General features: G+C 39.2%; 1 protein-coding gene across 1 annotated transcript in view; it reads right to left on the bottom strand.

Moving 5' to 3' along the window:
- znf608 (zinc finger protein 608) overlaps positions 1–17,176 on the bottom strand; it is a 53,428-nt gene that overhangs the window by 22,775 nt on the left and 13,477 nt on the right. Inside the window, exon 2 of the mRNA XM_042488679.1 lies at positions 1,818–2,088. Coding sequence (XP_042344613.1) covers positions 1,818–2,088 — 271 coding nt within the window. The remainder of the gene's footprint in view (positions 1–1,817; positions 2,089–17,176) is intronic.

Below are 17,176 nucleotides of genomic sequence, written 5' to 3' on the forward strand. Positions count from 1 at the left end.
TCTCATTTTGGAAACACAGAAACAGTCCAGTAAACCTGAAAAGTCACCTGGAAGTAGGTAGAAATATTTACTCAGCTTTGTGTCCGGACAGACTGTCTCACTGGAGCTGGTACAAATTTAGATGCTGTCTTTCTAAAAATGAAAAGTCTCCAATTACAGCCTCCCTTGTTGAAATCATCCTGCAAACAGCACGATCTTCAGTTTTAATGAGGAGGACAGAAACAAACCATTCGCTGGAAACTAGCACCTGAATTTTCACACCTCGCTCCCACTCAGCCTGGGTCCAGTGACAATAGTTTGTGATCGTCAGTCTGTTTACAGTCACTGATTCAACCGCTAATCCTCAAATGTGAAAACAACAGACACTGTGCGGCGAGAGGTACGTTTTTCTACACGTCAAGGCTTTTGTCAAAGTCGAGTCAAGCTTTGGGGATCAGAAAAGCTGCTGATTCGTTTTTCACCATCTTTGCTCTCACTGAGGCGAGACAAAAGTATTTCGTTTACTCGTTTGACACCCGAGACTTTCCACGTCCTCACCTGCACCGACTGGAAACGCTGACTTTCAGGGTTATTTAGTTCTCTTTGCATGATTTTGTTCACATCTCTGCTTCTTTTCAAAACACACACACAAATCAAACCACGTTATTGTGCCTCACATTGTTCAGCATTTGAGGACTTACAATCGTAAAAGGGAAAATGCTGAAACAATATCGCTGCTTTTGACATTTACAGGTTTTGCACATGTTTCACAGACAACATTTCAAAACTTTTCCATGACTAGTCAAGGACCTAGAATAATAATAGTGAAAAAATATCTTGCCCTGCATTTTTCAAACATATTGGATTCAAACTCTATTCGAACATAATTTAAGCTAGCGAGCATATACGGAGGAAGACCTGGAACTTGGGGAGAAAATTAAATAAAAACATATATGGTGGTAAACAAAACGCTGTCACACATCGACATGTATTAAAGCTAGATTTTGTCTTCAGTTCCAGAAAGTAAATTTGCCTTTTTGTTACATTAAGTGAGAGATATCCACAGGAGATTACTGTAACACCTAATTTCACACAACAAAATTCATGACTTGTTTTTCTTTTTTTCCAGTTTCTGTCTATTATAAATGGTGTTATTTTGGTGATTTTAGAAGAAAACATGCCTTTTAAAAATTTAAGAAAAAAAAGTCAAGAAATCACCAGAAAAATACACTTTTTTTTTTTATAGAAAACATGACTTCCAAACCCATTTTCTATAAACTTCGCCAAAGAAAAAGTCAACAATGTCAAAATAAATTTAAAAAATGAAATACAGCCTCGGATTTGGAAGGCAAGTATTCTTTAAAAATTGGTGGTAAAATAAATAAAAAATATAGTCATTCAATATAGTCAATATAGTCATCTACCAAAAGCCTTTAAAAATGTTAGACATGACCTGGAAAATTAGATCATGAAATTCCATGACTTTTTCAGGATTTCTGTGACTTTAGGAACACTGCATATTACAGTAAAAGGAGATTTACAGCGTTTTTGGGCCTATTTTAGTTGATTGGACACAAATTGCAAACTGTCACTGTAATGTTTTAGATTTCTACATTTGTTTTGATCCATTGACTTCTATAACTTTATTTATACAGCCCTAATAATAAAGTTTAAAAAAATACCTGACAAAAAAAGCAATAAAATAATAACATATACGGGACAACTTGAAGACTTTTCAGAATGAAAATCTACTACTAGAGCTTTAAAACCTAACGGTGTGAAATTTATCACAGTGAGCATCACGACAGTTTAAATACTTAAAAATACATTTTTCTTACCCTCCTCGGTCTCGTGCCACACGATGCCCTCCAGGTTGACGCTGGTCCCGGGCTGGCAGGGTCCCAGACAGGCCGAGTCGCCCTCCAGAGCTCCTGAGACGCCTCCGTCCTGCGTGTTGGTGCCTATAGACCTCGTCCTCACCACCAGCTGCTTGGGGTTGGAGGTGGGCAGGGCCGGAGGGGAGAAGGAGGGGGCTGAGGGCAGAGAGGATCCGGGGCCCCCGGGGTGGCCTGGAACAGGGGGAGCTGGCACCGTGAACATGGGGTCCACCTGGAGGCATAAAGAGGGCATTCATTAACAATCAGCCATGTCAGTTTTCCGCAGTTGTATTTTGTTTTTTGTTTTCCCTTAACCCTTATGGCCCGCTTTAATATTAGACACACTCATATCGCTGTGCGCACAAAGCTTTAAAAAATCTTATACATTAATATTATTTTCTGCTTTCATCAAGTTACGTTTTTAACTAACATCAGTCCAATATTCATTACTTTTCTGAATTTTAACCCTTTCAATACCAGGTTTTTGTCACAGTGCCACTGTGTTTTCTGATGAAAAAAAATAACAAAGACACAAGATTAATTATTTTCAATATACTACATGCAAAGTAGATTTTTAACAATGACCACAGCCTGGAATATGTCAGTGATCAGCAGCAACATTGATTTTTTAAACATTATTATTTTTGTGTACTGTCAAATACTTAAACTCATACCACTCGAAATCAGGCTATAAAAATATTATACATTGATATGATTTTCTACTTTCATTGAGTTTATTTTTTTTAACCAACATCAGTCCTCATCATCAATACCAAATATTCATTAATTTTAAGAATTTTAATCTTTAAATGCCAGATTTTTGTCATGATGCAACTATGTTTTTAGATTTTAAAAAAACAACACAAAAAAAAAATTATTTTCAATATACTGCATGCAAAGTTTTGTCTTTTTTGCTGATGACAGCCTGGGATATGTCAATGAACGTGGAAAATAGTAAAAATGACAAATTCCACAGCAAAAGCCCAGAATGACACTCAGAAATAATACAAGTCATGTTTTTCTGCTTTGATGGCTGTGAGATTGAAAAATGTCAGTTTGAATGGGTTTTAATTGAGCATGGATGGAGTTGACCTTAACAGTCTGATTGTAACAATTTGTTTTCCACAGTGTATTTTAGACTTATTGTAGGAGCTGAGCTGCAAATTCAAAGATGAAAACAAAATACACAATCTTGCCAAAATTATCAGAAAATGAATGAAAAGTGTGGAAAATGCGGCAAAGTCTCTAAGGGTTAAATATCAATAAAAATAAGGAGACAACAGCAAATAAGAGATAACAACATGCATTAACAAATAAGATTAGATAATGAATGTAAGGTGAAAACAAAGATAACATAACAATAAAGACTGGATAATATTAAAAAAAAAGATTTCAGATAATAAACTACGTTTCACTAAATGTAATGAAATTTGGGCTGATGGCTGTTCCGAATATTTCTCCAGAAAACGCTTGAGGAGTCGATAGACAGAGAGTCAAAAATAGAAGTAAAAAATATTATTAATGTCATTTAATATTACTGACGTGAATCCAACTGACATCTGATTATCTGAATGTTGGATCCGGCTGTATAATGGAAGGACATTTTAGAAGAGGAGACATTTTCTCCAAATGTCATACCATTCATTATTCTATCCACAGTCTGCAGTTACTGACTTCCTAATATTGAGTGGCAGCTAATCATCTCTCAACTATATCCAGACTTAGAAAATCTTTTTTTTTTCACCCCATCTATTTCCATTTATCTGCCTCTCCATGACTGGCGGAGTCTGTGAGATGCAAAGACTTCACCCTCGTTGGGACGAATGTTTCCAGCCAGCACATACATGCAGGAGCTGCACGTTATAATTAGCTGCCACTTCGGCGCAGAACTTGGCAGAAATCAACAGTATAATAAGGCAACATTACTGGAGCTCATCCAGTGCGACTACAACACAAAAATGGTTTCCGTGCTGACACGGGAAATGAGATTTGTATGCTGTTTAAGTCGTCTGTGGGGATCAGCTCCACCAAAACGGGGATCAGCAGTATGCAGATTATTTATTGATTTGTGCGGTCTGAAGCTTTAACACGACATTAAAGGAAAATCTGGGCGTCAGTCTCATACTTTTGTCCTTTGTGTCAGCTAATCATTGGACATTTTACTCTCCACCTCCATTTGGAGAGCAGCCTCTGACAGTTTTCCAAAAAACCTTTAACAGAAATCTGTTTTTTACATTAAATTGGACTAAAAGATCCCCAACTGGTCCAGCAGCCACGGGGTCCAAATTTCTCCTTAGTCATTAGTACAAGGTCTATATATTATAAATTACCACAAATACTGAATTTTGTTTCACAGAGTGTCGACAAACGTTGGCTTCGAACACAAAGAAATAAAATGTATCGCAAGAATAAACAGAGACACCACTTCAAAATAAAAGCTTTGTGACCAAAATTCTCCAAACTTCAAAATAAAGTGGATAAAGAGAAGAATTACAAATTGTTTAAATATATATATACATAAAGGTAAAGCTGGGCGACATGAACTGAAGTCTTATCACGGTATTTTTTTCATGTCGATATCAATATATACCACGATATACATCAAATCACTATTTCTGTCAGGCTTAAAGGTTCTCTTTTTCGCCAAAGTGAGATATGAAGATATCATACGGTTAACTTTGGTTTAAATATTTATTGGTGGTTTGATTTTTCGCCTCATAGCTCACTGACACAGTTTCATGTGACCATGGTGTGTTAGAGTGTAATAAACAAATGATTTATTATTGTTTATTAATAACTGTAACAAACTTCAGGTACATTTAAGCACATTGTGCTGATAATAGACCAACCTCTCCTGACTGCAGGACTCTGACTTCAACTTCTGTCAAACTGTAAAAACATGGCTGGAACGCGTTCTGTCGACTACGTCTCATATTTCAATCGAGGAAAAATTACTTCGCGATTGATATCGTTATTGTTTTATCGCCCAGCCGTACATAGAGGCCATGATACAAATATGAAGAAAAAAGGAAAGGCAGGTGAGCAATGGTAATTTTCTTGTGATTTTTTGCTAATTTCTTGCCTATTTTTTATCCATGTTTTGCTAAGTTGCTCGTTGCCTTCTTCCCCCTTTCTTAAAAATGTAATTTTATTAATTCATTTATTTTTTATGACATTAAGCCAATATGCTCAGGTGTTAGAGAGTTAAAGACATTCTGTGCTGTTTATACGTTTTACGTTAGTCTTGCCGTGTGTGTAGTTTGGCATCAGGGCTGTTGTCAGACCTTGTTTGGATACACCTGAAGATAATTAAATCAGATCCAGAATGAGCTCTGTGAAGCTCTCTAATGACTGACGCTCCAGACGCTGTGAACAAACACTCTCTTCAGAGGGGGGCAAAGACCGCCGTCGTGTCATTTTTCCGTTCTGCTTCGAGTCTCCAGCAGCGTTTCATAAAAACCAAGACAACCATTTTTCAGTCCTCAAAGCCTGTGAGTGATCTTAACCACTGTCATCACCATGGTTACATGTAATGAAATACCAAGTCACCGGCGCCTATAAGAGCCTCACTCTTATCTCCACCACTTATTATGGTCCCAATTACAACAGCTCTGGGATATAATTCTGCTGAGGGAGCAGCAGCAATCAGCGATGAAGGATTTCTCTCGCCGTTATGACTCAATAAAGATTACAGACTTGACAGATATCTCACTGCGCGATATTCTTGAGTGATTTCCCCCCAAAAAACAAAAAAACGTTCCCTGTCTGTAAAGACTTGAGAAAACAGCAGCGCTTTGTCAAGTCCAACACCAGCTCTTCTGCGGCGTTTTGCTTTCCCAGATAAAGGAGTTGTGCTTCTGTTGTGTTATTATGGAGATCAATCAGTTACTCACAAAAGGTCGCTCTCCAATCTGACAAGAAAACAGTTCTTTCTCACGTCTTTGGAGAGAAAATAAAAAGACTCGGCAGCGCTCTGTGCTTTTCTTTAAAATCCCTCAGCTATTTTTTTTTCTACGGCGGTTTGAGCTGCAGAGGTTATTGCCAAGGTTACACTGCCGCTCCAGCGCCGTGGACTGGATATCTGCACATATTCAATATTAACCCTTAAGGACCTGCTGCTGTGTGCAGAGCGATACACTCGTATCGCTCTGCACACAACATGCGCTTTTCAAAATTAAGCTTTAAAAAATATCACGTCTTAATATGACTTTCTACTTTTATCAAGATAATTTGCTTTAAAAAACAGTCCAAGTCAGAAATACCAAATATAGATTAATTTTCAGAATTTTAACCCTTTACATGCCAGGTTTTTGTCATGATGCCAGTGTTTTTAGATGAAAAAAATAATTATTTTCAAAATACTACATTCAAAGTAATTTTTTTGTCTGTGATTGTGACAGGTCACCTCGTGGAAATAGCAAAATAAAATAATGAAAAATAAAAAGGAAAATAGTAAAAATTCCAAGTCAAAAAGTCACCAAGAAATAATACAAGTCCTGTTTTTCTGCTCTGATGGCTGTGGGATCAAAAATGTCAGTTTGAATGGGTTTCAATGGAGCATTTTTTGACCTGAACAGTCTGAATGTAACTATTTAGTTTCCACAGTGTATTTTAGACTTATTGTAGGAGCTGAGCTGCAAATTCACTGATTACACATTAAACATATACACAATCAGGACATAATTTTTGCCATATGCATGAACACAGCCAAAATTATCAAAAAAATGAAGAATGAAAAGCACCTTAAATGCACCAGTCCCTAAGGATTAAACTCATTGTACGTAGTGCACAGCATGCACCACCAGAGCTTAGTCTCCAGTCTCTACTGGTGGAATGAATTCAACTTTCTCTCTGTCGCCGACTGACATTAGCTCATCATTAAGCACACTTCATTCGAACCTGACAGAAACAAAATAAAACTAACCCGTCGGTTACTTTTGCCAGTAATCTAGTTAGTAAATCTCAGCTCTTGTAGCTCCTGCTGCATCATGAGGGAGCCAGTTCCTACCGACAAGCACATAGCCATAGCATCATGTGACCTAGAAAAGACTAAAACTGGTTTCCATTGCAGATTTGCAAAATACAGCTTCTTCAAATCGCCTGAAATATAACCTCATGCAAGCGAAAAAAAAATGTTTGCGATAAATGGCAGTGTTCTTTAAATAAACGTTTTTCCATTTATATTTTATATTCCCAATTTCAATTAGCGCAAATTTAGAGAGTTAAAGGAAACCCATCTACTAATGCCATCATATACTGCAAATCCAGGGGAAATTTCAGGAAAGTATGAGAGTAGTATGAAAGTATGAAATACCACCACTAATAAATCTATACAAAGGGGGAAAATACCATAATAAACCATGAAACTGGCAGAATGTACCATGATGCAAATTCTAGGTCATACCATGCAGCACGAGTCTCATAACTCACGGAGGGTGAGATTTTCATGAAAGAGTTCATTTGAGGGGACTTGTGATTTATTTATTTCCCCGTGTCGCTGTAAAGTTATCCCTTTAGTGTGTTTGCGACTCTCAAAACAATGATTTCCTCTTCTGGTGCCTGTGAGGAAGCTCAGCAACACTCCCGGGCTCAGTTTCTATTCTACGCTGTCCCATGCTGACAGTGTCTGTACTCCAGGTATTATAATAATCTTTGTTTCAGCGGCACTGCATTTATGTTAAAACAATGCAAATTTATCCTGCGAAAGAGCAATAAAACAAAAGACAGATGATCCTCTGTGCGTCCTGAAACCGTCTGTTAACTCCCACACAGCTGCTGACGAAGACCACCCAGGACTTCTTCTACCAAATCACAAAGCAAATTAACCATAAAAGAAGAATCACCATCCCCGGTGATTTCTGCTCTGCCGTTAACGCCTTTTCCTCCCTCAGACGCCCAGAACAACAGCGCTCACTCGCAATCCACACAGCAGCGATAGTCGCGCGGCCAAACAACAATAAAAACACACGCCCGCTCCCTCGTGTGTTAAATGCTTCAAACAAATCATTATTTCTCACATTGTTTCTTAATTAAAAAAAATCTACAATACACAGAAAAATCACAGCAACACAACGGAGAGCTTCTGCATGTAAGGCACGGCGTGTGAATGCTGTGGGAGATGTGTGACAACGTAACGTGCTGATGCTTATAACGCTCCAGGGAATACTTTGACAATTTGAAGAGAAACACACTTATCAGCAGATCAACACCATGTCATGTTTGTACAGTAAAAATGAAGCCACAGCTGGTTAGCTTAGCTTAGCACAAAGACTGGAAACAAGAGAAGAGCGCTCGGCTGGCTCTGTCCAAAAAAACCTGCATTTTACCCTTAAAATCTGCAAATCTGACATTTTTACAGGGTTTATGTGCCACACTCGCCTATATTTCTTGGCCAGGAGCAGCTGGGAAAGCATCATTTCCAGGGGCGCGGCTTTGCTGCTGACCCTGTGTTTCTCTGTTTGAGCGAAGCTAAAGACAAATTTCCTATGAGGTGAACAACGTTTAATGCTGCGCTCACGCGATGTCAGACGGTCATAGTTTCCGAGTTGGAAAGTCATTCGTCCAAGTTTTAAAAACTTTTTTCATAAACTACACTAAATTTTCATTACATTTTCTTGCTTTGGTAAAGTTTAAAAGTAAAATACAGAGAAGAAAATAAGACAGTCTAAAGTTTCCCCTTCAATTTTTGCAGGCCTGGTGGCGCACACAGAAACACAAATTTCCCTCTTTCCTATGTTGGTGCGGGCATGACTGCCTGTCCCCCGTGGAGAGTACACACACGGTCCAGGGCTGTAAATGGGGAGAAATACGGGGAAAATGTGACGTTGGACACCAGGAGAGGGCAGGGAAAAATGGGAGTCTCCCGGGAACATCGGGAGGGTCAAGTTTGCTTCTACCTCTTGAGGGTGCAAACCTCGCTGACGTTAAGGCCTGGCGGGGGTCTTGTTGTCCCGGCCCACAGCCAGGTCTGTAACATTGTAGGGAAACGTGGTAACACTCGTAATGATTTAATGCTATTGCTGACAATACCGTTACCTCGTGTCAGGTTCGCTCTGACTGCCCACATGGATCGGGGGCTTTTGGTTAAGATGCTGGAGCAGGAATACAACAGAAATAACCTCCGTGTTAAACACGGTGCGCTGCATGGTCCCCCCGGATTTAACGAAGCCTCAAGGCAACAATAAGCACACGACTTGACCAAGACTGCTGACTGGATGCTGATCACCAAAGTTATCAAAATTCGTCCTGAGGGGGACGTGAATGTCTGAGCCAAATTTCATGAAATAGTCGTCAATGAAGGTCTGTACAAAATGTTGAACAACTAGGACCTGATATTTCAGTGTGGATCAAACAACAAACAACCGACCAAAACTGCCATCACACGCGGAGAAAAAAAACATATTAGGTGACCCAGTAAAGTATCAGGTTTATGTGCAGTAAATATTTACACAAAGCTATTTTTAACTTCCATGACTGTTTGGGATTTTTACACGACCTGTGCCCAACGATTAGCTGCCTCAACTGCAAATCCATCGGAAAAAGATCATGCGATTAATTTTGGCTCGTTTTGTGTTTTGGGTAAGAGGAGTTCGTCTGTTGTGTCCAATAGCTCATGTTTATGAGTGTCTTTCACTCCTTGTTCAGTATTTTTCTCTCCTCCCAGGAGCTGATTAAAACTCTGCATCACTGTTCTCGCCTCCAGCTTCTGCAATCATCGATTTCAGCTGTTTTTTTCTCCAATATTTTGTTTTGTGAGTCCTTCAGTATCTGTGGCTGCGCAACAAAGACTGAGATGTTAAAAAAAAAGAAGAGAAAATCAAGTATTACTGCTTTCACTAAACCACGCAGAGCACGAAATACACAAAGAAATACACAAAGACCCAAACAACACTAAAATATGCATGGACCCCGGAGCTGTGCACAAACACAGAATCTGTCTTTCTCACTTTGTTTTAGACAAAATCCTCCCCCGTCCGTCCTCACAGAATCCGTTACTAAATCACCAGACAAACTACCAAACCCCCGAGATATTCCACAAAAACAGAGACGTTTCATCGGATTTCTTATTTCCAGCTCTCTCCCTTTCCAAAATCACAGAGACACATAATGCTCCAAAACACAACACAAACCGCAAGATATCCAAAATGAGAGCAGCATGGTTGCAGTACATATTTTTAGCCCGTTATCTCAAGACAACAGAAAAGTTAATTTCAGATGTTTTTATCCTGCAATAATGGAGTTATGTTGCTTTGAAAATGGGATCAAAATGTCATAAAAAGCACAATTTTCTCACCATAACAAAGCGATTATCTTTGAAATACAGATATGTTCATTAATATCTACCTTTGACTTTACCTGAAAACAAGATATTTATCTTTATCTTAAGATTTGTTTTTTCAACTTATCAATAATAAATTATCCCAAGATCAGAAAATGATCTTGAGAAACTGGAAAGATGTTAATTATTTGGAAACCTGACTAATTAGCTTATCACCACCTGACGTCAGTGCTACTTGAAAGGCCAAGAGACACATTATCATTGGCTGATTACAATATTTTATGGCTCTACAGGAGAAAAATCCACCTTTCTGGTCGGAAGAAGAAACACACCTCCTTTTAAACATTACGAAAGACTTCAATATCAAAGATGAGCAAAATTATTAAAGTACCGACCTTTTTAAGAAGATGGTTGAAGGAATAAGAGAGGCAGGCTGAGCTTGCACAATCCAACAAGTCAACTACCCGTGAGAAACCGAGAAACAATCCTATTATGATGCAAAAACGCATGAAAAATGGCTCCAGCTGTTCTACTTTTCCATATTTCGATGTGATGAACGACATTTGAGGGCACCCTAATTTCTTTATGTAAGGCTGCATGTAAATGGGAATATTAGTGGACTATTCATTTCCATTAGACGTGTGAACAGCTTAGTAGGAATATTGTCTTTTTCAGAATAGGGCTAAATCAATGCAGAACCCACATTTTCAGGAATCTTACTTGTATTTTTCACAGATTTCTTGCCAACCTCTGGGTCATTTCTTCTTTTGTTGCTCATTAACTTCCTCCCATGTTTTTGAATAAAATAAAGCCGATTTGCTCAGGTCTCAAAAGGTTAAATGGATAATTTGACTGTATTTTCTGTTTTTGCTGAGCAAGTTTTGTTTGAAAATAAATAAAAACCTGTCCCATACACACGTCTGTCCCAAATATAAGCCTGTTGAGTTCAGTGATTAAAGCAAATAATAACCCGGGATATTATTATTTGTTATTTGAAGTCCACCACTGATGGGAAACTGAGAAAAAAAATCCTATTTTGATGCAAAGAAGCAAAATGATGCGCTGCTCCAGCTGTTCTACTTTTCTATATTTTGACGGGATAAACAGTCAGGTCATGCTGACCAGAGTATGCAGGGCTGCATGCAAACATTATATATTAGCATTATATATTATACATTATATATTAGATAAATATTCATTTGACATCTTAGTAGGAATACTGTCGTTTTCAGAGTACGGGCAAAAAGTATTTTGTGCATGTAAACATTGTGTAGGTTCAAAAGGCAAACTTGGACATAACGATAAAACTTCTAAAAAATGAAAAATCTGTTTTCACAGCAGTTGTGGATCCAAATGAAAAGCGACGCGCTTGAATCGATTTCACCCCTTAAATCCACTTCAGTGGTGAGCCGCAGAGGAAAACAGATCGCCGAAAAATCTTTGAAGATTGGACTTTAATGTTTCCGTGGACTCACAGGAGCTTTGTGTGGAGGCTGAATCACAAACAGCAGATACAGAGCTGGATTTACCCAAATTAATCAGCAGAGGGAGGGGAGGGGGGTGCCAGGGGAGCCAGCTGAGTTTTCCATTAATTCTGCCTCTAAAATCTATAATTAAACAAAGACACGTTTTTTATCTTCAGTTTTTATGCTTCAAAAAAATAAAAATCTTAAATCACATTTTATGCGCCTCAGACTACAGAGAAGATCCAACTGTATGTGTTCAAAAATGCCAATGAGGAATTTGAATCAGTCCAATGATCCAATTATCCGTCCATCTTTTCATCCCTCCCTCCATCCCTCTCTCCGCCCCCTCAGCCGGCCCGGTAACAGACGCAGGAGAAGCTGGAAAAGTACATTTTGTCGACTCCTGCCTTTATCTCCTCTTCCTCTTTCTCCTCCTCTCCATCCTGTCTTTTTTAGGCTTCTTGTCATCTTTCATTTCTTCCCCCCTTTTTTCTCCACCTCCTCCTCATCTTTGCGTCCTCCTGCAGCTCCTCCTCCTCTACCTCTGCTCGCTTCTTGTCCTCATTTCCCCTCTCCTCCTCTTCTTAATCTACCTACTCTGCTTTTTTTCTGTTTTGTCCTCCTTTTTCTCCTCTTTTTTCTCCTGTTTTCCTGTACTTGTCATCCCTTCTTGTCAACCTCTTCCTACTTTTCTTAACATTTTCTCCTCTCCTTGTTTTCTCCTACTTGTCCTTCTACTTCCTTCTCCTCTTTCCATTTTCGTAATTCTTGTTCTTCCACGTTTGCGCTTTCTTATTTTTAACCATTTTTATTGGTTTTTTTTCTCCTCTGGTTTCTCCTATTTCCCCTCATTTTCTCCTACTCGCCCTCCCATTTCCTCCCTCTCCCTTTCACCTCTCTTACTTCTCGTCTGTTCCTCTCTTTGTCCTCTTCCTCCTTCTCCTCTCCTTTTTCTCCCTTCTTGTTTTCTGTTCTTCCTCTTCCTCCCCTTTTTCTTCCTCTTCTCCTTTTGTGCTTTCTTATTTTTTTCACATTTTTTATTTTCATTTTTCTCCTCTGCATTTCCCCTTCTTGTTCTTTCACCCCCCTCCTCTTGTGCTTTCTCCATTTTTTCACATTTTTATCTTAATTTTCTCCTCTCCTACTCATTCTCCCATTTTCTTCTTGTCCTCCTTTCCCCTTTGTCCTGTTCTCCATTCTTCCTCCTCTTCCCAATTCCTTTTTCCTCCGATCTCACTGCTGCGTCTCGTTTTCCTTTTCCTTCCTCTTCCTTCTCTTTACCTTGTTCTTGTCCTCATGTCCTCCTCCTCTCTCCCCCTTCCTCTCTCCTCCTCCTCCTCCTCCTATTAAATCCCCCAGTGAGCAGCCACACTGACAGTTTTTTTTTCCCAGACAGAAATCATGCCTGTCTTTATTGTCAGACTGCTGAGAGAGGATGCATTGTGTGTGTGTGTGTGTGTGTGTGTGTGTGTGCGCACGCAGACAATCTGTGGTTTGTGGGCTGTGTGTTTTTGCGAATGGTAGCCATCTTTTTTTCCCATTTTGTCTCTCCAGCCTCTCTCATCTTTCTGCTCTGTCTCTCCCTACAGCATCACTATAAGAGCGTGTGTGCGCACGCACACACACACACACACACACACACCACTTACCTTCCCATTGAATGACAAGCTCTAATGGCATGACATTACTCACTGCCATAATAACTCCTGCTGCTGCAAAACATCTGAAAACTAACAACCGCTTTCTTTCCTTCAGCAACACCAGCGCTGCACAATCAGCCATTAACAATAATTACGTTAGCCCAATTCTGCATAAATGAATCTCACAGAGCTGTGTGTGTGTGTGTGTGTGTGTGTGTGTGTGTGTGTGTGTGTGTGTTTGCAAGCAGCGTTTTCATAATGATATAATTACAAAGCGTCTGAGCCGAGGCAGACATCACAGGCTTTCAATCTGCAACGCCAGAGACGGTTTTAATGTACGCGAGACTCAATCAGGTTACAACAGGGAGACCGTTCAGACGGCTGACTGGCCAATCAGAACAGCCGACACAGACGACATACAGTACAAGTGAAGAGCAAATGCTTCGGACCTATTGCCTTTAATAACACAACAACCCCAGATGTGACAGTTCGCTCCCAGATGTGTAACAACGTCTCTGACAAGTTAGCAGGAAGAAAATGTAACGCCTCCCAGACTGGGTTTTCTGACACCATCATGAGGATTTGTTGGTTGAAATATTTACCAAATAGTTAAGTGCTGACAGCAGCAAAAGCATGTTCAAACTAGGAATACTGGACTTACACATTTCTGTAAACGATAGGTATGTTACATCTGTGCGCTTCATACATGTCAGATCATCGTTTCAACGTTTATTAACGTTTCTAAAGTGACGTATGTGTATCAGCTGACTTCGCCATCGGGATGTAGATGGAGAGTCAGCGAGGCGAGATGCCTGCCAAGCTGCAGACCATTGTTCGAGACCAACAAACAACAACCGTTTTTTTTAAAATCAGCGCTGTGTTTCCATAGGGACCCACGGCAGTATTTCCAGCCAGGATAATGTCAAAAAAACATCTGCTTTTGTTTTTTTTCTTAAGTTATTACTGAGTTTTTAACCAGAATAGTGCAACAAAAAAACGTTTTTTTTGTTACTGAATCATTGCTGTGTTTCGAGCCAGAACAGCACCAAAAAAGCAGCCCTTTTTTTCGAGACATCGCTGCATTTCCAGCCAGGGAAGTGCCACAAAAACAGTTGATTTTTACTGAGACATTGCTGCATTTCCACACAAGATGTGCCGCGAAGAGCGGTTGTTTTTGTTGTGGTTTTTTTCCCAGAACAAAACTACATTTCAAGCCAAGCCAGTGATACAAAAAGCATTTGATCATATTGAGACGTCACTGTATTTCCAGCTTGGATCGTCATTTTTTTACCCAGACGCTGTTGTACTTCCAGCCAAAGGACTGCTAACATGACGACAACATCAGAGATGTTGATGATGTGACAATTAGCTTCGCCTCTAACAAACTTTCACACCTTTCAATAGAGCTTACACTTTTTCTACATTAAAGTTTAATCACATTTATAATTTTAAAACTATTTTGAGCACAGAAAACTGAAAACATTTATGCCAAAATACATTTTCCGGTTTCGTGCGTAACTGTTACACACAAAGGATTGTATTTTCTTAAATGTCACAGTTATGGACAAAAATAACATAATATATAACATAATTATATCTATTCTTTGGACAATTACATGATATTTGCTGATATCACAGAGTCAAAGCCATCGATATGAGACAGTAAATGTCCTCATGTGTTTTTTTGGCACAGTTTAAAAGTTTAGGACTGTGTGCTGGGATGGAAATGGCGACCCAGATGTGCCATGGGAATTTACACGTATGGTCATTTTCACTTTGAATCGATGATATAGATCATTGGTATTGAATCGATATATAGATCCAGACTGACGTATTGTTACATTCTAACTCTGCACATAATATTGTGCAGCGACAGCAGATGCTTGTAGCCCGTTACGATGCCAAACAGAATATCTGGAGAAATATTAATTTGTGAAAATAAAGATTTTATCTCTTCATGCTGTGAAAAACACTTTAACAACCCATTAAATGTCTCAAACTGCAGCTAAAACTTTTTTTTTCACTTGGACCATGGTTTAATACACAGATTTAAACTATTTTGAGCTTTTTGAGGGTTGCAAAAATACAGAAAACTGAGACAATTTGTGCCAAAACACAAGTCCGAGTTAGTGTATAACACACAAATAGTTGTATCTTTTTTAAATGAACAGTTATGGACAAAAGTAACAGATTTGCTAAAGGGATGTAAACGATGCATTACTATATCAAGTCTGAATGGATATATGGATCCAGAATGACGTATTGTTACATCCTAACTCTGCACATAATATTGTGCAGCGACAGCAGATGCTTGTAGCCCGTTATGATGCCAAACAGAATATCTGGAGAAATATCAATTTGTGAAAATAAAGATTTTATCTCTTCATGCTGTGAAAAACATTTTAACAACCCGTGAAATGTTTCAAACCGCAGCTTTAAAACACAACTCCACAACTTTTTTTTTTTTTTTTAACTTGGACCAAATTTCCTCATTCATTTCTGTTGCACCACACCGATCGACTCAGATGAAAGAATCTTTTAGATTTTAGATGAGAGACGCTCGCTGTCAGAGCAGCAGAAGCAGAAGAAGCCCCTGTGAGTAAAAAGGAACGAGATGTTAGGAAAGCTGCAGCTGAATAAAATATGAAATGCAGGAGTGAAGAGGAGACGAGGAGATTCGTGTTTCTCCTTCAGCGGTGGAGGCTGTGGTGAATGAAAGCAGAGGAAGACCGAGCAGTGTGTGGGCGTGACCTCGTACCGTGGAGCCCTCTCACTCTGGCTGGCATCGATACTTTGATACCTAATGGACTCTCAGCCTCCACATGTGCTGCTGTGCTGCACTTCTGCGCCTCGAGTCGGGAACAATACAGTCTGACGTTTACTCCTCGTGCACTCCTTCTTCTTCTCTTGTATTTGAGCTTCTGTCTAATTACCTTGTCGAATCACAGAGTCTGTGCTGCCCAAATTTCAAGTCAATCTGGTGAAATCTCTAGTGCAGAAACAGTAAATGTACTGTGAGGGCTGCTTCGTTGAAATTTTGTTGTTGAGCCATTTCGTTATATCCCATTACAAGATCTATAAAATCTCACATTTTTCACCAGTTCTGATCCGTGTGCATGAGTTTATGAGCACCTTAAACATCAAGATTTTTTAGGATTTTTGATGTAGTAAAAACTGTCTACAGCAGGGAAACTCAGCTTGCTTTGCTTAGGGGCCACTTTGTAAAATGACCAGAGGCCAGGGGCCAGGCGCAGCAGCCCCGTACATGTTTGCAGGATTTAAGGTCATTTCTAAGATTTTAGGACATTTCTCATAATTTAGGACATTTGTAGGATTTAAGGAAATTTCTAGGGTTTGAGGACGTTTCTATGATTTTATGGTGTTTCTAGGATTTTTGGGCATTTCAAGGATTTAAGGAAGTTTGTAGGATTTTAGGATGTTTCTTGGATTTTAGGATGTTTCTTGGATTTTAGGACATTTCTAAGATTTTAGAAGATTTTAGGATGTTCCTAGGATTTTGGGAAATTTCAAGGATTTTGGGATGTTTCTAGGATTTAAGGATGTTTCGAAGATTTTAGACATTTCTCGGATTTTATAACACTTCTAGAATTTTAGGTCATTTTTTGGATTTCAGGATGTTTCTAGGATTTTAGGAAATTAGAGGCTTAGCTGGGACCTCTGTGAGGGGTTGTGGGGATCTTTCACTTGCACTATTGAAAAAAAAGCTCCATTTTAATGATTTTTTATGCACTCTGGCACCTTATGTATACTGAAAAGTACAATAACAATTACCGGTGTGAATCAATTTAGCTTCATTGGGAATTAGAAAATAGTTGGGGGGGCAACTGGCACCCTGTGGAGGGCCTGATTTGGCCCTTGGCCCATAATTTGAGTATCACTGGTCTATAGCTCCAGTAAGACGTGACTGTTTCGTAT

The sequence above is a fragment of the Plectropomus leopardus genome, chromosome 6, assembly GCF_008729295.1.
Source record: "Plectropomus leopardus isolate mb chromosome 6, YSFRI_Pleo_2.0, whole genome shotgun sequence".
NCBI lineage: Eukaryota > Metazoa > Chordata > Actinopteri > Perciformes > Serranidae > Plectropomus > Plectropomus leopardus.